A 27225-nucleotide genomic window follows, 5' to 3' on the forward strand; every position below is an offset into this window, starting at 1 on the left:
TTCACGTTTTTTGACAAGATGTTTTTTCATCTGCATTTAGCATTATCAATCAGCATTTAAGAGAATTTCATTAAGCAACATTATAACTGGGGAAATCATTTGGAGATGATAACTTATTGAAATTACTGGTTAATTTTGTTTTCTACTCATGATGAGGGCATTTTGATAATTATGTACATAGTTTGTTTTTAGTAGAAACGTATTTTAAGCAAAATACTGAAATGGTTCAGAATTCAAGAGGAAACCCTGAAAACCCAGTAATTCTGTCTAAACATGAAATATCTGAGCTTACATTTTAATATTCATATTCAATTGGGCTGAACTGATGATTTTATTATTATTATTATTACTCTCAGACATCACTGCTTTGGATCTGAGGGCCCAATATACTCATCTTTGATTAATCAACTATTTTCTGCCCAGATGGAAATTGATAACTATTCCAAAAAAGTATTGTCTAGACCTCCGCAGGGAAGGAAATTTAGAGACCAGACCTGCAACTTTAAATGAATACCCCTGATCTAAAAAAATAAAAATAAAAACATTTGTGAACCTATTAAACTAAAGTTGCAGAAATGGCAATGCAGAACTCTATATGTGATTACAATAGTTGCATGAATGATAAATACATGAATTTGCAACAATACTTTAAAATTTATGGCACTGGTGACAAACATGAAGTTGATTACATCTTTATGGGTCATTCACACAGGACTCATTCTTTCATTCAAGTGCAAAGTGTTTTAATAGTTTAAAAAAAGCAAAAAACTTTTACCCCCTTTTTTAATTATTTGAATTAGATTTGACCTAAAATATTTTACATATCGCATTTCCCAGTTGTATTTTTAATGATTTTCAATCAAAATTTAGACACACACTTGCAGAGAGGGGTCAAATTTATTTCAGCACATTCTGTCACTAAACAACAATATCATTATGGCTTTGTTCTAAAAATCCTCCATATAGTTTCTGATTTTCATTACTTATGCTATTATTTATATAAACACACGCCATATTCATACATACTGTAAACACGTCAAATGCCATTAAAGGACACCATTCGCATGAACCACAAATGAAACACCTAAAACCCCAGAGACTGGGTGAACTCACAGTGAACTCCCCCGTTACTGCGTCAAAGCCTACATGGATGGTGTGCTCGAAATCAGAGGGCAGGGATATCTCTGGACGCTCTTTCTCTTTCTTCTTATTGGCTGTTGAATAGAAAAACAAAACACACTTTTAAACCTTTCGGATCAGCTCACCATTCGGTGCTGGTACAGTATAGCCATTCAGGGTCTCTGTTGGTTTGCTTAAAGGGGTGATGAACTGAGAAATCAAATTTTCCTTGAGCTTTTGGCATCTAAGAGGTCATCATATTATAAGAATATCCTGTAAGTTTCAGAACTGAAAACGTCCGTTAGTCCAATAAAAGCTTTTATTGACACCAGGCTCAACGAACGACTGGTTTTTCAAAGTGGGGAACTATGATGTCAAAGAGGATAAAACACCACCCCCGCAGAAGAAGATCAACGCCTACTTCAACACGGCCGGTTTAGCCCCGCCCAACGATTTGCGCATTACACGCATAGATAAATAACATAGATGCCTACCTCGTGATGACAAACTGGATCGAGAGTGAAACTCATTATAATATGCAAAACTGTTATCCACTCACAGCAGTGGGCGTTTACTTCCAAGTCTTCAGTGCGAGACGTCCATAAAAACAGAGCGTTTTTTCAGCTAGGCTCAAAACTAGGGTACAAAATAGCCTATTACTTATTCATTTTGATGGTTTTTAATGTAAAAACCAAGCGAACGTCATAAGTTGACCTCAGACAACAATATAAAAAAAATAAAAAAGCCAGTTCATGACCCCTTTAAACCAGTGTGGATTATACTGGCTAGCTAAGGAAGTCTTGTTGGAGAGGCTAGTTAGCCAGTTAACCGTCAGTGTCCTGGCAGTGGGACGTTTGACGCACTTTAATTATTTTAAGATAAATGAGGTATCATTCGAAAGTTAAACGCTCAAAATGAATCCTGTGAAAACCATTTTGAAATTGGACATTGTGTTACCATGGAAACGGTGGTTTACAACCTTTTAGCAGGCTAAAATATGTATGATCTTAACTTCAGACTTGGGGCCCGTTCCACACTACTGCGTTTTCGTTTAAAAACGGAGAATTAAAACGAAAACGATCTCCGTCCACAGTAGCGTTTTACCTGCGTATTAGAATTTATCTCCGTCCACAAAACGACTGAAAACGTGGATCACGTGACCATTCACCAACACTGGGCATGCGTGCGCCGGTGTAAACAGTGGTTGGCGAATCAGGGAAGGACACGTCATGACTGATAACATCCAATCATAGAGCCGAGTGTGAGCCTCTGCGTCATCGTTTGTAAACTCCTCCGTTTTGTCTCGTCCACACTAAAACGCCCTCCGGAGATTCAAAACGCAAAACGCAGCTGCAGCGTTTCTAAACTTCTCCGTTTTAGGTCTTCGTTTTTCCCGTTTTAGTGTGGACGGGAGGTGCAAACGTAGCAAAAGGTCTCCGTTTTTAAACGAAAACGCAGTAGTGTGGACGGGGCCTTGGAAGGCAACTTGGTTAAACATATTGCTTGGATCGAAGTTATTTTGTAAACAACTTATTTAGCTCAGTACATTTGAATGACAGTAAACTGAAACTTCCATAACTTTTTATACTTTCATTGAAGTGTACATCTGCAATAAAATGCTGAGTGTCTTCTTTAAAAAGGCCGTCCAAAGCGTTCATGAATTACAACCATTTAAGTTCAGATTTAGGCTCAAGGTCGCGGGACAAAAAGAGACCATTTTAATTTTAAGATTAAGAATCTGCGCCCACAGTACACTGGAAGAAACTGTAGAACGTAATGGTCTGTCATTTGTAAAGTTCTACCCATCCCTTATTTTGTTTTTATTAAATATTTTGGCTAATTTATTACGCTTTAAGCATTTTTCTATATTTAAATACATTCTGCATATTTTCCCCAACAAAAAAGAACACACAAAAAAAGTGAAAACTAAAGTGTCAAGTGGGTGCACTTACTTTTGTCTCCCCCGGGAAAGATGGACCTGAGACGGGCTTTCTTGTTCTTCTCTTCTGGAGCCATTGGAAGTGGTTTGGAACTGTGTACTGAGGAAGGGTCACGGGAACTACTGTTCATTCTCAAGGGGGGGGCAGGTGGTTTTTCTTCAATATCGACACTATCGGACATCTTTAGTTGCACTCCCTATGGCCTGCAAAGACAGAAAAGTACATTTTTCAGATACATGATCACTAAAAAAAATTGGTAGAAACTTTCTCAAGGTTCTAAACATTACAATACCCCTGCTTTAGTCAATAATTGTATCCCTTAAAACTCATCTTCCATCATTAAAATTACATATTTAAAAGTTTTTCTTGTGAAAAAAATTATTCAAACCTTAAAATAGCTTGAATGTAACTCTACACCCTTGCTTCATTTAGTATACACAGATCCATATGCAAATTAGCCCCACCTCCACGCACTCATACAGGGTCATCTACAAGTACATGTATCAGAATGGTTATCTCTACAACATCGGACACATAACTTAAAAGCTTTGAACAACTCAGAACGTCAATGGAGAAAGGCATATAGTTCACTATAACATCATAACATACATCATAATTAACCCGCTATATTGCTAAATGTACCCGATTTTTCAGAAAAAATATACCGGGATGACCTGGCTTCTCTTGAGACTCCCCTTGCTTCAGAGCATAGTTACTGCATGAACGTTGAAAGTATTGGTCACAACATATTTGATTTGACGATTTCAAACAATGTTTTTGATTCACTGCAGTTTTAAGGAGAATATATTCAGCGATGGTGTTTACTCATGAATTTGCACTTTTTTTAAAGCATCTTAAAAACACCACATAGACAACATTAAAAACATGATTTTCACCACAAAGGACCTTTAACATATTATATAATCTTAATATCAGATATATCATATGTAACCCATGTATTAAATTATATATATATATATATATATATATAATTTATTTATATTTTATTTATATATATTATATTTAATATATATATGTTTGTATGCTGCACTTTGTAATGTATAATGTTGTATGCATGCCTTCTCAAACCCATTAATAAATGAAACCCAATATATAGCATATCTGTCTCATATCATCATATCACAATAACCCTCTCTTATATTTTTCATTGATTTATATCATGTCATCCTCATAACTTAAATTATACTCAGTTTGCCAGCCCACTCCGATTATGCAAATAAGCTTTATTTCAGGATTATATATATATAATGATGCAAAAGCCTCTAAGTGCCATTTGAAATTTTCTTCTAGAATGATAATTTTTATCAAGCTTGTATATTTAGGTTCAGTGATTTCACTTAAATGGCAATGATAATTACCTATTAATTGTTATTATGAAATTACTGAACTTAAATATACAAGTTGAAGTTCAAATCATCATTAAAGAAGAAAATTTCAAATGGCATTTAGAGGCTTTTGCATCTGAACTCTTCATATATATATATATATATATATATATATATATATATATATATATATATATATACTGTATATATGCCAATTTGTGTAGGAAAACACACACACAAACATATACACACACATATATATATATATATATATATATATATATATATATATACACACACACACACACACATTTATATATATATACAGTATATATACATATACACACACACACACACACACATACATACACATACATATACATACAATACTATGGTTATAATATTTCCAAAGTTTGTCTTTCTTCTCTCATTTGGGAAAAATCAAAGGCAAATTTCACTACTTCCTCCCTCACTCGAGCAATCTCCCACTCTGGGAAAAATCCTTAAAAACTTTCATTACACTGCATCTGAATGCTGATTTAACAGCTAAAGGCAATACTACAATTAGAACTTTGCTGAACAAAGGTTTTTAAGATAAGCTATACTGACTTTATACTGAGGTATTGATTGACTGACTCTTGCATTTACATTATTCCATAGCTTCATTCCCTGCATTTTTTTCTAAGTTTCATTCATTCACTCTTCGGTTTCCTTGGCTGTGTATGTGTGCGATATTGCGTGTGTTTGTTTATATTTAGATTAGTTACTGTGCTTCTGTAGAATAGTTAACAAATTTAAACTACATAATCTTGTGTGCACATTCCCTCAAGGTTGTTGAGTGTTCACTGCTAACAATATTAATGTCCCAAATAATCCAATTATGCTACATGCTCTGAATAGTCCTGTAAACAGGAAGAAATTTATTTTCCTGGCCAGATATGATGATTACACTGAATATTTTCTGGGTGATGAACATTTTGCTATACATTTTTACAGCGGATACAAACATTTTCAAATCAATAATGATGATTCGTAATTAATTATTTATACCTCCCTTTTTACTACACTATGAACAGAAAAAAAAAACAGGTGATGTATCTGAGAGTGAAATTATTGGTCAAAAAAAATAAAATAATGCACACTCAATGCATTTTTTAATGCACTAACACCACAGGGCTCCAAAGCAGACAACTACCTGACAGCATACACAGCATTAGGTCACCAAAGAGTGAAATCAGACGACGGACACATTCGGACGGCATTTGGGAGAGGGCCAGAAGATGCTGGCCCAAATCCGTTCTTTTGGTTTAGAGCAATTTTGAAAGAGTAGTTTTTTTTAGAGAGTTACTCTTCAGTAAATAAAGATACTACTGGCTTATTTCTGGTTGTCTGTGCATTAGTCAAGCAGAACATACTATAGAAAAAGAAAACCACCTTTGAAAATCTTTTTGTGCACCTCTAATCCAACACTCCCAGAAAAGAAAGGGATATAAAAGATGTCAATGGGGTGGAACCCTTTTAAAAATGTACCATTAGGTAAAAAAAAAGGACAGTTACCACCAAAACGACAGGCTTTTTCCCCCTTGAAAATGATTAAGTTAAAAATTAGCTAATGTTAATCAAACACTGAACAGTCATAACATTCCCAACATTCACTGGAAGGAAAACACTCACACACCCACACAAACAAACACAAATGTGGTTTCATCTTTTCAAAGTAATCAATTGTAATTAGCCTGTGTCCCTGTGGATGTCATAGATTTTTGCCATTCATTATGAAAACATACCGCAGAAATGACATCCATAAGCCTGTCAGTGTAGTGTATGTACACTATACAATCTAGCAACAAAATTTGTTGGTTTGTTTTTCCAATGTCACCATTCCACATACCAATATGTACATACAACCTTGTGCCACAATATCAGCATTTAGATAAAAAATTAGATTTCACAAACAATTTCTTTCATTATATAGCAAATTTGATAAGCCGGTAAGCATCACTTCCGGCACTTTCCGGCACTTCCGCAGACCGAAGCGCCCGTGCCTTCAGATCAGTTGGATGTGGCTGTTGTTACAAGAGGTAAAAACGATTTAAATACTGTTCGTTTTCTCACACAAACCGCTCGTTTCGTGTCTTAGGCCATCAATGTGTACTTACATTTACGAGTCATTAAATCATGTTTAATTTGGACATCTCTGTGCATGCTCTTTGAGGTGGACCCCATATACCTCCATTATATGACTGACAGACAAAAACGGTTTGACCTAAAAATATCAAAATTGAAAATACTGCGGAAACAAAGACACCTACATCTTGGATGCCCTCGAGCGAAAACATATCAAAAATTAATTTCAAAGTGAACTATCCCTTTAACATCTTTTCAGACTGAAAGATCCCTAGTTCACCAAGGTGCATCAAACCACCATGCATTTAATTTGATTTCATAACACTGAAGAATGGTGCCATCAACATACTGTACTTGTTTTATAAGGGTAGTGATGTTTTAAAGATGAACTGAACTGAAATTTGAGAAAAGGTGATATAACAGATGTATTTTATTTATTCTCATTGGTACAATTTTTAAAATGGCAGAATTTGTTAAAAGGGATTAAATGGTACATTGAAAGTGTTGTTTTTGTTACACGGGCGCCGCCATGTTGGATTTCAACGTTCGACTACGTCACTGGCATGGTAAGCCACTCCGTTGCCTACCCGCACCAGCAGAACAGCTGTAGCTTGTAAACAGTCTGAGGCGCGCTGACATGGCTGAGGAAACAGATTTTTTAGCGACACACTATTTAGAGATGTGTACTTTCGTCAATGAGTACATGAAACGTCTGACAATGCACGAAATGTTTTATTTACACAAGTTACAAGTTCAATGCATCACGTTAACGTTACTCGAATCCTTGATATTCGGGTGAGGGGGAAAAGATCCCTGATGTATAGTTCACTGTAAAGGATGGGATTTTCTCCTTCCTAAATGCACCCTCGCCCATAGAGTGAACTGCCAGTACGCTGTTAATCTAAACAATCTGAGAAAAGTGTAACAAGTTAGCCAAGCCGTCACCTATTCGTAAAATACCCTGCTACTTATGGGGCGGTCCAGCGTCTCAGCTCGGACATCCATTAGAGTCAGCATCAGCCTCCTTCAAAACGTTTCTCTCACCGAACAGCATCCGAAATGAACGGTGCATGGTGATGCATTTTTCGCCGATCAATAAATGTCCATGTTGACCTCTCTGCAACAGATCGTCTCCGTTCAGTGTCTATGCTCCACAGCGCTCGCGCCCACAGTCACTTTCCCCCAAACGATCCTGTACTGCAAGTGAAGCCTGAAACTGATCGTCCTCCATGTGGTGGTAGTTAGACACTACCGGCCTGTCCCTCACGGGCTCAAATGCGTAATCCATGCCGTTAAAAGCGCTCATTTTCGTCTGTGTATACAGCACCTACAGCTGTTGTCTATGGCGTTCCGCGGGTCCTACCATGCCAGTGACGTCATCGGAACTGCCAGCGCTAACAAGCGCAATTTTGCGTTGCTTAAAAAAGCTATATTAATATATATTTTTTAAAAATGTTTAGTGTAATTTACTTTTAATTGTCATAAACAACACGTTTTCAACGTCGATATTTTTCAGTTCAGTTCATCTTTAAACTCATAGCAGCTGCTTTACAGCCAGTAGCACACACAGTGTTAACTTGATATACAAAAATTGACCACAAGCATAAACAAAATACAACATGTGAGAAGTTATTCTGCTGAAGTCATTATGCTGCTCCATTATAAAGCAGAAAACAGAAGCATAAAATGAATGAAGAATGAAACTTGAGAGCAAAATGTGTTGAATTACTATGTAAATTGCTCACCAAGTCAAGTAACATATTGAAATATCGGTACTAAAAGTCATTTTACATTTTCAATCTGTGGTCCATTCACCTGAGAGAAAGAATTTTGTAAAAGTTGGGAAGGCTGGATCATTCACTTCCACAATAATGTCAAAAAGAAATTAGGGATGCGCCGATATGAAAATTTTGGCCAATACCGATAATTCTTTATATTTGCAAGCCGATAACCGATATATCGGCCGATAAACTTAAATCCAAATTTTTATCTAATTTTGAGAGCCTGATTACAAAAACAAAAGTCTCACAATTAAATTCACGTCCCAAGCACACAATTATAATGATATTCTCATTGTAGTGTTGTATAGCCGAATAAGCCGATATGACAGATTTGCGCTGCCAGATTTTCAGTTTTTGAAGAGATTTCAATCATATTTCAAGAAATTCAAAAACATAAACAGTGCTCAACAAGTGTCTCAGCTGAAGGGAATAATACATTATTTATCGGCTTTAATATATCGGCCACATTTTCTTACCAGGCCGATAACGATAACATTAAAAATGAACATATATCGGCCGATACCGATATGCTGGCCGATATATCGTGCATCCCTAAAAGAAATTCATAGTAAGGGCTCAGAGCAATAACACAGATAGATCCTATCTATTCGTACCTACTGGCCTTTGATAGTTATTGATTCACTTGACAGTGATTTGAATTTAACAAATGACAAAAGCGTATAGATTATGAGAAACTCCTAAACAGCAATGAGTTCATTCATGCATTGAGTCAGTTTGTGTGTATTTTCCCCGGCTGTGTAAGGTGTGGTACTGACTCTTTAACTGTCGTTTTTCTGGCCAAACCGGAGGTCTCACAGTCACACACAGAATGAGAATTCCCCCTGAGAGCCATAAATCACACCCAACACACACAAATATAAACCCAAACGTGCATTAAACAGTTTCTCTCAGTTTACTCCTTTTTTTTCCTGCTGTCATCATCATCTGTCATTTTACAAGACAAAGTGCCATCTCATGCTTCATGCCATCTCAAACTATGCTGGTTTAACTCCACTAGTGCCAAACAAAACCAAAGATAAAGTGATTAAAAAAAAGAAACATCCCTTATTGACAACCCCCACCTGTCACTATCTCTTTCGCTCACCTGGTTTCTGTTTTAAAGTGTTTTACATGGCATGATTAATATTTTTACTTTCAAATTGTCAAAGTATTTTTAGAATTGCTGCATTCAAGTAGCCTGGGTTTCCCCATGCTGCTTTTGCCAAAGCATGATTTTATTAACACTGTTAGGTAGCCTGGACACCATGAACCAAATTTTCCCCTGAGATAGGGAACCAATCACAGAACAGGGAGGGACCAGCTAGACGATGATGATGTATATGCGACACACCAAAGCAGTTTGTTTATATCTATGGATCATGGCAGCGGACGCGAAGTTATCTTTTGATACAGCCTAACGTTTGACATTAAACATATCGGTTCAACTGATTTGCAGAGGGGGGATTTAAAGCTGTTCCCTTTTACTGGTGATTTACTTTTTTTAATTTTTACTTAATATAACGTTAGCCTTTTAAGTTGATCACATATTTTACCATTTCATGTGTTTTAACAGCTATATCGTGTTGCTATGGACGCAGTAGTTCACTCCGGTAATATAATCATATTTAAATTAATACAATATTTTGTGTCAAATTATTGATTTATTTGGTAGGTAGCCATGTTATAAGTGGGATAATGTATAGCGAGGCGGTTGTTACAGCGAATACAAACCTTTCAGGCTGATTCAAGACCCCTCCACTTCGCGTTAGAGTTCACGGGGTTGTATTACGCTACAACAACCGTCTCGCTATATATTATGCCTTACTTTTATTTATTTATTTCTATGAGGGCTGACGAGACAAAATAAGGACTGTCAAGTGTATTTAAACAGTGCGGTACAGCAACCAAACCAGTAGTACAACCATTTTTGCAGCGCCGAAAGTGAACCTTTCACTGTTGTAATGACTCAATGGCGTGCGCTTGCTAGCCTGTTCCATTTATGTGTTCTCCGAATGCTAAAGAGGAGCCTCGTCTAGCCTCTGAAGGAAATGACTTGGAAAGACCCGTCCTGCCAAGAAAGTATCCTTGACATTGAGAAACACGTTTTGACTATACATAAAATCTCATAAATCTCTGACCCTTTGTACAGGCGCATTTGATAGCATTTGTAGCACCCAATAAACGGCTCTGGGCATTCGTAAACCACGCCTCAAATATGAGAAAATGAACATGTGGTTTCCAGATCACGTCTCATTCTCAATGGTGATCTGGCGTTAGCCAGGCTAGCTTTCAAGTAAAACAGTGTCAAATTTAAAGTATAGTGCAAAAGCAACAAAAGAAATTAAAAACAAAAAAACTCAGTGTAAATGACAAACAAATATAAAATATATGACACGATATATTACACATAAAATAAAATTCAAGTTAATAAAAAGTAATAATAATAATCACGACAAAGAGCAATAATAAATTGTGTATAAATAATTTCATTCAATACGGCCATAAAGTCGAGTGTTTGAAAGAAACCCCTTCAGCCATGACTTTATTCACAACAGGGCACGGCTTTGAGAACCTTAATTTGTTTTTAGAAATGCCCAGATAGCAGACTGACATTGAATCAACGTGGAAACGACGTCTCTCATGACATTGAAACAACGTTGATTTTGCTCATCGAATTAACGTTGAACCAACGTCAGACGCGGCATTCTTCAAAGCTAAATGAAAATCGAAAATTGGTTTGCTTTCATAACGTTGAAACAACGCGTTGATTTCAAGTTGATTTTCCGTTAGTTTTGAAAGAATGACGCGTCTGACGTTGGTTCAACGTTAATTCGATGAGCAAAACAATGTCAGATCAACGTTGTTTCGATGTCATATTTCCACGTTGATTCAATGTCAGTTTGCTATCTGGGTGTTTACCACACAATACAAATAAAGCAGAAAAAAATATCTATTAATATGTTACTTTTTTAACTAAAATCATTAAATGCAATCCTCCCACTAAAAAAAATGTCCCTGGAGCAGAAACAAAAATTCATAGGTGTAGCACGCCTTATGTGATGGAGCTCAGATAAAACAGAAGGTTTCACTTGATTTTACAGTACAAATACTGTACTTACCTAACAAGTACAGCGTAATATAAGATAAGTACATTGGGTTTAGGGGGAGTTAAAGGTTGCAATTACTATATTAAGTACACAAAGTATGTACGTGCAAAACAGGACTGTAAAATATAGTGCTACCAAACAGAGACTTAAACGGCCCACCCACATCCTTTAAAGGACGATAACTATAAAGACATAGGCTAGTTCTAAAAGAATGGCAGAGTCCACACACCACAACTAAATCGATGACGGCACAGAGGAACAATATCGCTGGAATAAATTTCAGAATTTTTTTTTTTTCATCTATGAAGGATAACTACCAAAATCAGTTTTGAAAGTTGTGAATTGTGAAAATGATGTGATCTCTTTAGCTTAAACCATATGTGCCATCCTAAAAACAGTAAAACTATCCCTCACAACCTCGTTTTCATCCATGTGGAAATCAATATGGTGCCTAACTTGACTATATGGTATCATCCTTAGCTAAGCTGAGATGAACACAATTATGAAACAATTGTTGATGATTACACATTTATCAACAAAACTCATTTATTCAATCTTATCAACAAAAGAAAACAAAACTTAACTTGGACAAACCTCTTCCACTGGGCAACGACGGGCATCTCTCAAACTATTCATGACAGCCAGTTAAACAAAACTGATTATGACACCATTATATTTCAGGGTTCTCTGGTAAGAAAACATGCCTAGGGAAGGTGTAGGAGCTTATAAAACATGACATGGCAGTAGGAGATGTATGAACGAAGAAGAAATAGGGGGAGATATTAAACAGTCGCTGCAGCAGAAGTCATTCCAATTAAACTGGGCACTGAGGAAACCATTGATCAGATAGACAATACTATAGTAGTATTTCTGCACTGTGTGCATCATCCAAATTAAGTATACATTGAGTAAACATCTAGATTTTCCACAATGTGCAATGGACAAGCAGAACACACTGTGTGAGATACTGTTTCCCACAATGCAATGCATATCAAACATTGTTAGCTTAGCAATATGCTAACACCAGACCAGATATTGGAATCAACTGTTCTATTTCATGAGTAGATTTGCTCATAGATTTTGAAACCGCTAATGTGCATATAATTGAAGGTTTTTTTATGGTTTATTGCGTTTCTGTTCAGATCACTGTGGTCTCCGTATTGCTCATTTTCCTCAAAAGGATATTACAGAGAGGAAAGACTAATAGCTACATCAAGGGAGAGATGTGAGATGCACAAAATCTCTCTCATATTCCCCCTTTGCTGGTCTGTGCTTAGCTTTAAATAGGTCAGAGTTTTAATGCAACAGTCGGGGATAAGGAAACATTACAGCGGCCATATTTAACCCTCCCAACAGAAAAGACTGTCGCTGCTACATATGAACTACACACAGATTTAGGCCACTAGCTCAGAGAGAGCGAGAGAGAGCACATCTCAAAAACTTCACACAACAGATACAGTAATAGATGGGATGTTGGAGAAGCTCTAATCAAATGTATTTTGGTCTTGACGTGGCTTGAAAATGCCACAACAATTGGGGAACACCCACTAGCATCTACCAAATAAAAACACTTGCATGATGTCACCATCACCACCTATGGCCCTGTTTACACCTGGTATTAAGATGCGTTTCGGTCAATCGGGTCACAAGTAGACAAGGGAGACGCAAGGGAGTCATAAATAACAGTTACACATAATTTCACAACACAACGAAACAAATAAACACCTCCATTAACTGGAGTGGACTCAGGCTCTTTATCCGTGGTGGACAACATCAACATGAGATTGGCTTCGCTCCATGGTCCTTCTTTCATGTCAGGTATGTATAATAATTTGCTCCAAACCATTAAAAAGATTTCAAGTCTCATCGTCCAAAACTAGCACTGGGCTAATATATTCCATGAGCAAGGGCAATAAACGTAGCTGCAAGATCCAGATCATACCTGCGGTCTGGTGTTCAATCAAGAGGAAGACCAGGTGAGACGAAGCAATTCTTCATTAAAGGGGTCATATAATGCCATTTTTGTACTTGTTAATATGAATGTTTAGGGTCTAAATGAAAACTTTGTAATATACTTTTATTAAAAATTCTCATTAGTATTTTAAGAAAACACTAATTTTACCTGGTCAAAATCAGCTATGTTTTCAGCATGCCGTTTTAGTGCATACTCCTTTAAATAATAAACCCCGCCCCTCTTTTCTGCAGGCGTAGTAGACACAGCACACGTGGAGTGTTGCTTTGGCAACAGTTGAGAGATATTTTTGAGAGAGAATGGCAGCGGGAGTCTCTGAGGACACATCTGTGCAACCGTATCAGTTTGAACTGGAGTCGCACCCGGAACAAGATGACGGCCGCAAGGAAGTTCGACAATTAAGGCTCGAACAGGACGTTTCTGAATGGTTTGTTAACGTAATGTCACTTTGATCTATCTTTGTATGCCCAGGGTAGAGCAGTGAGATACGAACGCTGTGTGTTTACTGATGTATCCGTTAGTTCATTGACAGATTAACGTTACAACTAATGGTCATAAAAAACTTTTTCCCGCGATTTGCAAAGATTAATATAAACGTTAATGAAACCAGCTTTATACTGACCCTCATTTATAAAGAAATCTACGATTAATTATTCACGCAAACATGAAAGCATTGACGTTGATCGTGGGGAATATTCCCATCGTGGTTCAAATTTAGGAACATCAGAATTAGAGCCAGACCGATATATCGCGATATTAGGCATTTTCCATAATATCGGTGTCGGCAGTTATATATGGCCGATAAATGATTATTTAAAAATTAAAAAAAAAAAAATTGTTTTACAATTTGCAGTATGATGTTATCTATTGCTAAATTATGGCTTATCATAGACTAGCTAACCACAAAGCTAGCTAATGCCACTATCATCAGTTGGAAGACCACTAACGTTAACATTAATGAGCTTGGAAACCACAATGAACTTTTTCTGCCTAAATAAAGTAATTATTACAGTATTTATAACTAGCATATCTCTAGTTACAGTCCCTGCATTGTAAAATGTAAGTTAGACTTGCGAGGAGTGAACATTTAGACATAGAGAAAAAGTATTAAACGTATCTTGTGCAGAAAAGTTAGCTTTTCTTTTACACGTGTGTGAAATCCAACAAGATTTAATAAAAAAAATAAAAAATATCGGCCGATATATCGGAATATCGGATTTTAAAAACCAAAAATATTTGTATCGTTATCGGCCTTCAAAATCCTTTATCGGTCGGGCTCTAATCAGAATGATTTCTGTGTTTGTTATTGCACCCAAGAACAGAACAACACAATCGCTTAGACGCCATTCTGTTCCAGCGTATCAACAATGACGGTCTATATGATGACAGCTCGCTCAGGGCGGGTCTGTGTTGAAACACTGCTGTCAATCAACAACCGTGGGAGGAGCCTCATGCACCGTGCGACGTCACACGGTGAAACGGCTCGATTTGAGACAGGAGAATTAGGGATGCAAACGGTTAATCAATTAACGATTAATTGTCAACAAGATTTACTCGATTAAATTACATTAATTGTCGGCTAATTGAACAATGCGAACATGACACGATGTTCTCACACGAAAGAGCCGACACAAACTTGAGGCGGCAAAACGGAGTGGAGTGCATTGATATTGACTACCAGCTATACAGCGTGCTAACCTCGAAAATCCAGCTGTATTCTTACAATAACTTTTCCCGGGTTTCTCTCGTTTCTTAGCCCCATCTCCTGGACGCCTCCCGGTTAGTTATTTTTCCCGGGAAAACTAGTCTAACTGTCTGTCACACTTTCATACATGGTCAGCAAAAGGGTGTTCGAGGCGCACGGCACATACAATTTAATACTGCCGATAGTTCAACAGGGGGCGCGCAGCTCTTAAAGGGGCCACGCCTTATTTCCACTCGTTACACAAGTTGTACATTTGACTTGTGCTGCTACTAATGTTTCAAGTTTTTTATACAAGTAGTTTACCAGATAGATTATTATGTAAGCTTAATATAGTGTAGGTAGGATTAGCCTACCCCATATAGATTTTTATTTAAAATGTTTTTTATGTTGCTTAATGTTTCAAATGCAACAAGTGAGCATAAACATGCAGCATGAGCATGCAACATAAATGAAATTATTCTGTGACGTATCCCAACTGTTATATATAATAACATGCATTTTTATTCAGTATATAAGCAATAAATTGATACCGTGAGAAATTTACATTCTCAGGAAAATAGGCGCCTCAGTTAATCGACCCGTTAATCGATTGATAAGGTTGATCAACTAATGATTAATGAATTAATCGATAATTTGCATCCCTGAGGGGAATACATATAAGGAGATTAAAACAAAAACACTGGATGTATTTTTACCATTAAATGAAGGTTGTGTAAAGGGCAGGCACTGCAAACACATTGCAGTACAATCAACTTGTAAAAGTGCATGTACCATTATATGACCCCTTTAAACAAAACAAGAGCATAATCCAACAACAAAGCATAATCCAAACAAGTGAAGGCAATGCAACATTGTATTAGAGCACAGACAAACTCAAGCAATGAACTAAAGAGACTGTATAGACTTGCGAACTACATTAGGTGATAATCAATGAGGCAATGAAAGAAAACAGGAGTCAAACGGAAATGACAATAACTAAAAGTCCTTGAAAACTAAACAGACATTAACATTTTATAACACACAAACCCTTTTACAACTTTTTTTTATGAATCCTTTAAATTGATCATTCATTATCTGACTTTATTCAAAGTAAATGAGTTTAAATATGTTATATCACTCTCATTTGCATTATACTAATGTCATTATGTAAATCTGAACTGTGACAGCACACAAAGTGTGAAAACAAATGTTACACAGTATGATAATTAAATCAATCCATAGAAAAAGAGCAAATCACTTTCTTTTCTTAAACTGAAATTTATTGAATAAATTAGGTCTTTATAAAGGTCTTTTTAAGTTTTATCCATCATTCATAATCATGTTAAATGTTACATTTGCAAAAGGGTTTATTTAAAAGGCTGTCTGTACGTTAATATGGGGCATATTAATATTTTAATTGTGCACTGTCTGCCCGAGCATTTAAGTATATTTAATATACAAATAGAGCAGATGACACTGAACGTACAGCATCCCACCAGACAGATGACAGCCCTTTATGACGTCTCGAAAGTCATTACCCTTTCTCTGAAGGTCAGTGAGAAAATGAGGAACCACCTATGGTTCTCTCTTTTCCTCTCGCTCATATTTAAGAATAGGGTACGAATTCATCTTCTCCTATTTCCCCTCACTTTAAATATAAAGAGAGCAACACAGGTATCCTTTGTAATGCATTGTTGATAAGACATGCCACATATTAAGAAAAGATCATTTGGCGAATTCCAATCCATTTTATAACCACTTTGTCTACGACTACCAGCATTGCTTCACACAGTTTGTTGTCATTATTAACTGGTAATGACTTTTAAACCACATTTTAGATCAAACTAGATTTGAAGGTCTCTGTTTAAAACCTTTCCATACCGTACGGTGAAACCCAAAGCAATGCAGACAAATAAGTAACGTCCTGTAAATGTCAATTCATCAGAAAATCATTTTAGTCATTTGAAAGTTCTTTGTGAATTCAAGTAGTGAGGCTGACCGATAAGGATTTTTGGGGGCCGATGCCGACCGATTTAAAAAAAAAAAAAGCCAGATACCGATATATCGGCCGATATTATAATACAGTATCAATATTATGTTTGTCTATTACAGTACAGTACCAGTCAAACGTTTGGACACACTTTCCTATTAGTGTGTACAAACTTTTGATGGGTATATATAGAATACACAGTATAAACAGAATAAATAAACGTTTTCCAGGGATTTTAAAGTATATGCTTGCTGGGTGATTTCGTTTTGGATCCTTGTCTATTCCAACAAATATTATTTTGAAGGGTTTTTTTTTAATAGAGAATGTGAAAATAACCACAATTTATTTGTGAAAATGTGCTCATTGCGAATCATTTTGCTAGCACTTGTCACGGGTCTAAAAAAGACAAAATTGTAATCTTTATCAAAACAAGGAACAATTCTTATTAATCTAAATAATAGCTATTGTAGAGATCCCAATATAGAAATAGTTAAATTACAATGAAGTAACAAATACTACAAAATTCTGTGCCGAATTAAACCTCACGTTAATACTTTTTATACTGGCAAAAAGTCCGTAGCAAACACACACACACTTAAGTCCGTACACAGTCATTTCAGTGATTAAAACTTAAATGTAAGCTACTGTGCATCCCACCCAGAATTAAGATACTGAGTAGTTGTTAGGATAAGGCTGGTCAAGTACAACCATTGGCTACTAGGTTGAGTTAAGCTGCTTTTTTCAACACATCTTTACCAAAATCTCCTCTTTGGTAAATCTGACATGTGGTAACTTGGCATTAGCCACAGCCTCAAAAAGAATTCATCTAATAGTAAATATGGTTTTATTTTTATGGTTTCACAGTATTAAAAACAACTGTATGTTGTTGGTACATTTTCATCATATATTTTAAGGGACAGTAAGTTCCCTCCTCTGTAATTTTGTGACAGATTTCTTAAGAAAAACTAAACAGACAGAATATAGTAGAATTTTTTCTATGCAAAACATGTATCAAACAGGATACATGTAAAGGGCAAAATAAATCAGAAAAATCAAAGTTGGCCAAATGGGTTTTGGCAGAAAGTATTGATGGCTGAGGGTCAGTGCGTGTCTGTGACTCCCTGCAGAGATGGCTGTAATACTGACAAACACTATGGCAGTAAATGGGTCTGCTAAACTAAAGCTAAATCAGCCTAAGGCTAATGAAATCCGTTCCTCAATAGGTTTCATCTACTGCACACATTCTCTCACCCCGATGGACAAAAATGAATATATGCATATGAAAACAACAATTGGCACGCATATGAACTCAAATGCACGCTCATAGTAACAGATGATACCTGCTCTTTCATTAACCCCATACTAACACTGGCAAGGCCAACATTACTCATCTCACTAGAAACTAACCAACATAATTCACATTACTTCACATAACTCTCATCATTTTCAGTGTCAGTTACAGGTTTTATTTAACCCTCAGGTGCTCTTCGTTTCGGAGTCACACTTGTTATCTTCCCGGTCAAAAGTGACCGGACACCTAAAAATTAAATTTCCTCCATCCCGATAAAACCAATGCAATTTATTTTTGTTCTATAATATTTATTCTTTGTAATTTAGTGTTTTGAGACAATTTGATTGAATTTATTAATATTTATGGTCTATATATATATATTTTTTTTTTTTTCAAAAAAATTATTAATGCAGTATTTTAGTTTAATATAGAGTCTAGGCCTTCAGAAAAAAAATTTTTTTTGAAGAAAATTAGCACCATCTGGTTAAAAAGCATAGAATCATGGTGTAACCACTAGATGACATGTACAGCTCTCTATGGAGAAGCATGCGAATTCCCCAGATGTTTATGAACACTTTTTTTTTTTTGGTGGATTTGAATATATAGTTGAAACAATCTCAAAAATGATTTTTTATTTTAAAAAAAATGTGTTAATTTCCAGTGCGTCAAGTGTGTCCAAGTGTGTTCCAATGTGTCAAGTTTGTCAATTTCCCATTCATTTCATATGGGTCGGTCATTTTTGACCAAAGACCACAAGTGTGACTATTTTTTTACGACCACTTAGCATGCTCAGATCATGACCTCAATTTTTTTGTGTGTTCACATACATAATGGCATAAAAGTCACCAAGTTTCTTAACATTCTGATGAAGCTGTGATTTTTAGAAATTCAAAACAGAAAATTTTGCACCTGAGGGTTAAGCATTTGCAGGACAAATGTTCCAATATTAACAGTTATATGATGTTGTGAAATTGGCAAGATGTTCTGAAAGTGCTTAATTGAACATATTTCCCTTTTGTCATATGAAGGAAATTATGTTTTACCAATTAATTACTTTTCTCAAATACTGGTTACACATAGATTTCTTTGTTAGTTTCATATTTGTTAGAGAACCAGACTTTCAATATAAAATATAAAAACACATCATATAAATTTGAATTCCTACATGCTTAAAACTAGGATCATCTAAACATGAGACATTTTTTGTGAAAGTATTTTGTGAAAATTATCAATTTCTCACAAACAATAATAACCAACAATTTTCAAAAGTATACTTGTGTCAGTGAGGAGAAGAGTGAGTGTACTTGTGTGAGGGAAGTGAAGAGCCCGCATGATATGACTTGACACATCTCATGTGTCTTCAATGCGACAACAAACAGCACACACACACTGAAACAGAGAGAGAGGCTTCACTCATATAACCTACTTAATTTGCTTTCTCAGTGCCTCTCTCTCTCCCCCACACACACACACACTGTTAGGGTTAGAAATTGACTACAGGATGAATAAATCAATAGAAGAGAAAGCCCTAGTATGCTCTGAGAAGCAGACAGGTAGAGAATGCGAGTCTGTAAGTGCCTGTCTCTCCCTCAGTTTCTCTCTGCAGGCGTTTACCAGATGGCACTCAATCCTCTATGTTAATCCAGTATAGTAACTGGGGCCCTACTAGCACCTCACAATGCACACAGACAGACAGACACGCGCTTAAAATGCGACAATTTGACCAGTAAAATGAGGGGGGAGGATTTCTTTGTGTTTGCATGCACGTGTGCGTGTGTGTGTGTGCGCATCATATTTCCTCAGGCTCCGACACCAGTGTTAAAGGAATACTCCTCTTTTTTTGGAAATAGGCTCATTTTACAACTCCCCCAGAGTTAAACTGTTGTGTTTTACCGTTTTTGAATCCATTCAGCCGATCTCCGGTTCTGGCGGTACCACTTTTAGCATAGCTTAGCATACATCATTGAAGTGGACAACACCATTAGCATTTCTCAAAAAACAACAAAAAAAAACCTAAGTGTTTCTATATTTTTTCCCCATTTAAAACTTGTCTCTTCTGTAGTTAATTTGTGAATTAAGACCGACGGAAAATGTAAAGTTGCGATTTTCTAGGCTGATATGGCTAGGAACTATACTCTCATTCCTGCGTAATAATCAAGAAACTTTACTGCCGTACCATGAGTGCAGCAGGCGTAATGATACGAGTGCCTGAAAATAGTCCCCAGCTCGGTAACTCCCATTAATAACTTTTCATTAAGCCTGCTGAAACACTAAATACTTTGGTATTTTTTTTTTTTTTTTTTGAGAAATGCTAATGGTCTTATCCACTTCAATGATGTATGCTAAGCTATGCTAAAAGTGGTACCGCCAGAACCGGAGATCGGCTGAATGTATTAAAAAACATGGTGAAACTCAGTTTAACTCTGGGCGAGTTGTAAAGTTAGCCTATTTCCACATTAATGCTGAGAAAACTTTTGAGTATTCAAAAACGATGATGCATATTTAGTCATTTTATATCCAGGTTTATACCGGTATTTTGCTATTCACCAAGTTTCTTTGTACACTCTTCAAAGATGACAGAAAATACACTCGCAATTACTGTCCTGCGGCAAAACATGAGCAGTTGCGTTTTAAAATGGAACATAATGTACGTTACTCCATAACGGCAGATGGAGTAAAACCGTAAATCTTCATTATGAGTCCAAATCATAAATAGAGAGCATGTTCTATTGAGAATAGTTTAAATACATAAAAGAATTATTTAAACTATGTTTTACTTCTGATGTAAACATTTAGATTAAATATGCCATTCTCATTAATGGAGTTAAACACTTAAATTACATGAAATCATTACTGAGAAGTTACAAAAAAAACTATATTCAATAAATAGAAATAGACGTATTTGTTGTGGATGCAATGCTTTTGAACACTTTTCCTCTGGCATGCTGTGTTTTAATGTTTAACTGATAGCTAATAGCAGATTGTCTGAGAAAATTGTTTCGTGCAAATAATGCACAACAAGATCTATCTGTTTCCATTAAAATATAAATCAATTAAAAATACTATTTGGCCAGTGGAAAAGATTGAGAAAAACTTTCTCTGAAATGTATTTAACACTATTTAATTTATTCATTCAAAAACAAGGCAAGGATCGGCTACTAAAAAAAATATGTTTGTAATAATGTGACGGCATTTCATATTTTCCTAACATCTTGTACCGTTAAACTTGGTATCACGTGGATGAATAATCATATGCAAATGATATGCAGATGAGGATATGCATAGTAAAACTAGGCGTTGTAATCTCCATATATGGTTATTTCGGGGAGGAGACGCACGTGCACACAATCTCCCGCTGACTGGGATTTATAAAGTGAATTCTGCGCAGGTTCTGGCGTACGAACGGTTTTATAAATCTGAAAACTTTTGTGCGTACGCAAATTCTGCCTTATGTGCGTACGAACACTTTAAGGATGAAATCTACGCAAAGTTTTATACATGAGGCCCCAGGTCTGAATGATAATCTGATTTTAATAAAGTTTATTGTACATCACACAAAAGATGAAGCGTCAGTTTTACTTCAGAAAATCACCGTAAGAGCTGAGTAAACAATGTAAGTTACAAGAAGTGCGCAAGCTGACAGAGCATTCCTGTGGGCGGACGTTAGTGAAAAAACTGTTCTAATGACGTCATTAAAGAAGGAAGTAGAGGGATGTAGTCCAAACGGGCCGTTCAATGTAGGCTACTTCTGTTAAATAAAATATCTCGCTTGGCATTGAACTTTGAGCTTTATAATTTTGCAGATATTGTTTAGGGCTGGGTAATAAATATCGATTTCTCCATATTAATCGATTCTCATTTTTACGAACCGATAGCGATTCTTAAATCTCAAGAATCGATTAGTCATCCTGTTTCATTTGAATGAATGGGACATTGTATCGCGGCTGCGCGCATCCAAAAAAAAAAAAAAAAAAAAAAAAAAAAAAAAAAAAAAAAATCGCAATAATCTTTGTCCTTTGTTACTATTGATATGAAACAAAGTCTCAATTTTCAAATTACGTCCATTTTCTTTAGAAATTCAAAAACATAAATAAGGTTTTGGCGCTGTGGCGTGAGATCGCTCTGGCTCAGCTCAAGAGAAGCAGCAGGGATGATCCCAGTTACAGCGCGAAATAAACATGAATGAGGATCTGAAAGTGTGTTAAAAGATAGAGTACAACTTATCGAAATCCGTATCATGTCACATTGATTCACTCAATCAGCGTTTCAACCGTGGATAGACGTCAGTTAAACAGCTTGTAATCAATGTCATTGTCATATTTACCTCAGAAAACCCACATAAACTCGTTAGTCAGCTAGAAAAAAAATAACTCCAGAGAGGAGCATTTTGCTAAATATATACACCATATTACATATGCATTATAATCTTAATGTTCTTCAATATTTAATGCATATTAGAATAAATCTGGCAAGTTTTTATGACAGCCACCATTTAAATGTTTATATTTCATATAATCTTCTTATTATAAAAATAAATAAAAGTGTAATTTAACTGTTTGTATAGCTACAAAACAGTTCATTATTACCTTCATATTAGGTTAATGAAGCCTATTGGCTACAACTAGACTCTCATAGTTTACAGCATTTAAGAGATTTGATTCCCTTGAGAAAAATGGCCATTTATTGTAACTGATATATCCAAAATAATCGATATTGAATCGAATTCGAATTGCAAGCTTATAAATCGAAATCGAATCGAATTGTGAAATTTGTCTCAATACCCAGCCCTATTATTTATACTCTAACAACACCATTACACACTAACTAAAGTTTGAAACATGGGATCACGAAGAACGGGAACTTTAATATGTATCGGGAAAAAAACACCGATCTGGCAACACAAGCCACCAGTGTCGCACCGCGGCCGCCGCATGTGTCATCAAGACAAGAAGCGGCATATAGCCGACAAAGCATCGAGGAGGCGTCGCATCATATGATCAGTTTTAAGACAAGGTCGGTGACGATGGGAAATATCTTATGTGCAAACTTTTCCCACTAATAAAATCATTGCTGTTGTTTTTTGTATATGGGTTGTAGCAATAATTAAAAAAATAAAATAGCTCACAACAATTTGGAAAAAAAAGAACTATGAACTAATTAATTTTTTGGAACTGTGAACTTAGTTCAAAATTGTGATGTATGAACCATGAACTGAAGTAGTTCATTTTAAAATTTGTGAACTGAACTTTGAACTAGTTCATGTAGAAAGTGAACTTTCCCAACACTGGGTGTAAGAAAATATTATAAATCCATTTACAACTGCTATGAACAATGAACTCTTATTTAGATTTGTGTTAGCACAGACATCTGAGCTGTATTTTACCGTATTTTGCTTGCAATAACAAACTAACCAAACCGATTCACTAAAATGTCTCGGGTAACCCATTGTTTTGGGTAACCCAAGAGAGAGCCAGTGTGCACTTAGGCAGGCATATTTAATTAGTGTCTCAAATCACTCAGCTATAAAGCTGCACGCATTGCACACAATAACAAAAATAGCAATGTAGTGCATGTCATGCAACCCCATTAAACTACTTACTAAAAAATCAACTTTATGATAAAAGTAGATTAATGAAAACTGCAAAGTAAATTAGTTGCAACTTGGTTAGCCTATCCTCAGACACTCAGCACAAAGTTTTACGGTTATAAACTTTTACAAAACAATTACAATGCTTCTTAACACTATTAGGAGAACCGGTACTTTTAAACAAATACAAATGACTGAAAACCAACACTGTTTAACAGGAAGTACCAAAGCCTGAGGCCAAGTCAGGATGGTGTTGCCTTTATCTGGCTATACAAATTCAAATTTGAATCATGTTTTTTTTTTTTTTCCTTCAAGACTCTTTGCACTTGAAACTACAAATAATTGTCAAAATGGTCTTCTTGGAGAATATTCAACAGAAAAGGTGTCAACATATTAGATCAGTGCATTTGGTCTTAAAGTGGCATCAGCCTAATATGTCATTGTAGTCTCGCGTAGCCAGACTGACAGCAGAGGGTCTGGACTCTATTGCAGCTTTGAAATTAATTGTTGGTATGTTTTAGCTTACCTCAAGGGCATCCAATATGTAGGTGTCTTTGTTTCCGCAGTAGTTTCAATTTTATATAGGTCAAACTGTTCGTGTCTATTAGTCATAATGCAGGTCTATTGTCACCACCTCAAAGAGCATGCACAGAGAAGTCCAAATTAAACATGATATAAATTAGGGATGCAAGATATATCGGCATCGGCCGATACATGTTCATTTTTAATGTTATCGTTATCGGCCTGGTAAGAAAATGTGGCCGATATATTAAATCCGATAAATAATGTATTATTCCCTTCAGCTGAGACACTTGTTGAGCACTGTTTATGTTTTTGAATTTCTTGAAATATGATTGAAATCTCTTCAAAAAATGAAAATACGGTTCGGTACAACATGTGCAGCGCAAATCTGTCATATCGGCTATACAAAACTATAACATGGACATGGATTTCATTGTGAAACTTTTGTTTTTGTAATCAGGCTCTCAAAATTAGATAAAAATGTGGATTTAAGTTTATCGGTTGGCATATATCGGTTATCAGCTTTCAAATTTAAAGAATTATCGGTTATCGGCCAAAATTTTCATATCGGTACATCCCTAATATAAATGTAAGTACACATTGATGGCCTAAGACACGAAACGAGCGGTTTGTGTGAGAAAACGAACAGTTTTATTTCGTTTTTACCTCTTGTAACCACAGCCACGTCCAAAATTGAATGTGAAAACACGAATCAAAATTGAAACTATTGCGGAAACAAAGACACCAACATCTTGGATGTCCTTGAGGTAAGCTAAAACATACCAAAAAATAATTTCAAAGTGAACTATCCCTTTAAGCAAACAATCAAGTCGATGTGACTACGCTAACAGACTAGCATGCATCTAATAAGTTATTCATTCAAGAATGTTACAAGTTTACTGCAACAATGGAGCTGCAAACTTTTGAAAATCCAGTTTAGTTGATTCTGATAAGCGCTCATCGTAACAGATAAACACGACTGCTTTCTTTTCCCATGAGGGGGTTTGCGGCTTATTATACAGAAGAGTTAACAAGTAAAACGAGACACACCTAGTGATACAATAAAAGGGAAACCAATGAACAAAAGAACTACAAAAGGGACTACAACCAGTCACAGAAAACTAAGGCATGAAACAATAAAAGTCATTAAACACAAAACAGGGAAAATGAGACCGGTATCATAACGTAACCGATGTGTTGAGCCAAGTTGGAGCTAAACTCTGCAGGACAGTGGTCCACAAAGACTGAGTTTGGACACCGGCCTGGACCGGCCAGTAAACGTTTGGTTTAATTTGAAGAAATTATGATATATATATATATATATATATATATATATATACACACACGTCATACGTACACATACAAAGTCCACAAAGACTGAGTTTGGACAGCGGCCTGGACCGGCCAGTAAATGTTTGGTTTAATTTGAAGAAATGATGACAGATATATATATTACTGTAGAATGTATTTCTCAAGTAATAATAACAGTTTATTAAAACTTTAGGAATATCACAATTCGTTGTTAATATTTGCATTTAAACTCTAAACCGCTGCTGTGTTGTGTGTGCCAACAAATTAAATTAATTGTTTAAATTTAATTCGATGACATTTTAAAAGATTAATTAAATAGTTGAATTTGTATGTATTACTGCGCAGTGTCTGTGATCTGGAGACGCTATGATCCAGACCAAATGGTCTGTAGGTGTGTGTGCGTGTGTGTCCTGTGATGGACTGACCATCTGTCCAGGGTGTCCCCCTTCTGTGGCCCAAGAAGCTGGGATAGACTCCAGCATCCCTGCGAACCTGGTTCGGAAAATGGATAGATGGATGGATGGTTGTTCAACCCAGTGTAATGGGTTGATTTACGCTAGTTTACATGAATACTGGATTCTTCTTTTAAGTTTACCTCATACAGGGGTTAATATTTCCAAATTAACTTCCAAATGTTGTATTACATTACACAACCATTGCTTTAGATTAATACAGTTCTAAATGGCATATTTTATACAAGCCTATACAAAATAAACTACACTTAAACTTGATTACAAACATTTTATAATCAAGCGATCAACATTTAAAAGTAACATTTTATTTCAAGTGTAATCAACGATTCGCTCGCTGTTATTCTTTTTCCACTAAAATGGTGCTGTGATAGTGATTTGGAAAAATCTGCACCTGACTCCTTATATATATATAGCCTGTAGTACCCCCAAAAAATCCCCCCCCCCCCAAAAAAAAAAAAAAAAACTCCTATTGAGAAAATCCTCCAACACACAAATTCGCATTTGACACACACATTTAGCCCCATCACTCACTCTACACATAATAAATATTTGCCTCCAGTATCCACAGGGCAATCTATCCACAAAATCCCCAGTCCAATAAACCTTGACCTTTGCTACATTACTAGAGAGACACATACACACAGACTCCATGGGGTTACATAAAGAGCTCCGCTAAAGTTTAAACATTAAATCACAGAGGAAACATTTACTTTAAAACATACAGCATCACAAATAAAAACTATGATGAATATGATGATTGAAAAAAAAAATTCAGAAAATTTCATATCACTTAAGATTGTGGTTTGCATCATTTCATTTTAAAAGGCTTCAATATGAATTGGTGGTGCATGTGAGCTAGTTGGTTAGTGTGTATGTCTGTGTGTGTTAGTCATGTGATGGACAGGCCATCCAGGGTGTTTTCCTGCCCTCGGCCAGAGATGCTGGGTTAGGCTCCAGAAATACCACGTCCTGATG

General features: G+C 36.0%; 1 protein-coding gene across 2 annotated transcripts in view; it reads right to left on the reverse strand.

Moving 5' to 3' along the window:
- LOC120471754 (serine/threonine-protein kinase PAK 3) overlaps positions 1-27225 on the reverse strand; it is a 54582-nt gene that overhangs the window by 23697 nt on the left and 3660 nt on the right. For both annotated transcript variants that reach the window (XM_039661657.2, XM_039661656.2), the window contains exons 2-3: positions 3072-3262; positions 1114-1214 (exon numbers count right to left, since the gene is read on the reverse strand). In XM_039661657.2, coding sequence (XP_039517591.2) covers positions 1114-1214; positions 3072-3240 — 270 coding nt within the window. In that variant the 5' untranslated portion in view covers positions 3241-3262. The remainder of the gene's footprint in view (positions 1-1113; positions 1215-3071; positions 3263-27225) is intronic.

The sequence above is a fragment of the Pimephales promelas genome, chromosome 4, assembly GCF_988280905.1.
Source record: "Pimephales promelas chromosome 4, fPimPro1.hap1.1, whole genome shotgun sequence".
In the NCBI taxonomy this organism is placed as follows: Eukaryota; Metazoa; Chordata; class Actinopteri; order Cypriniformes; family Leuciscidae; genus Pimephales; species Pimephales promelas.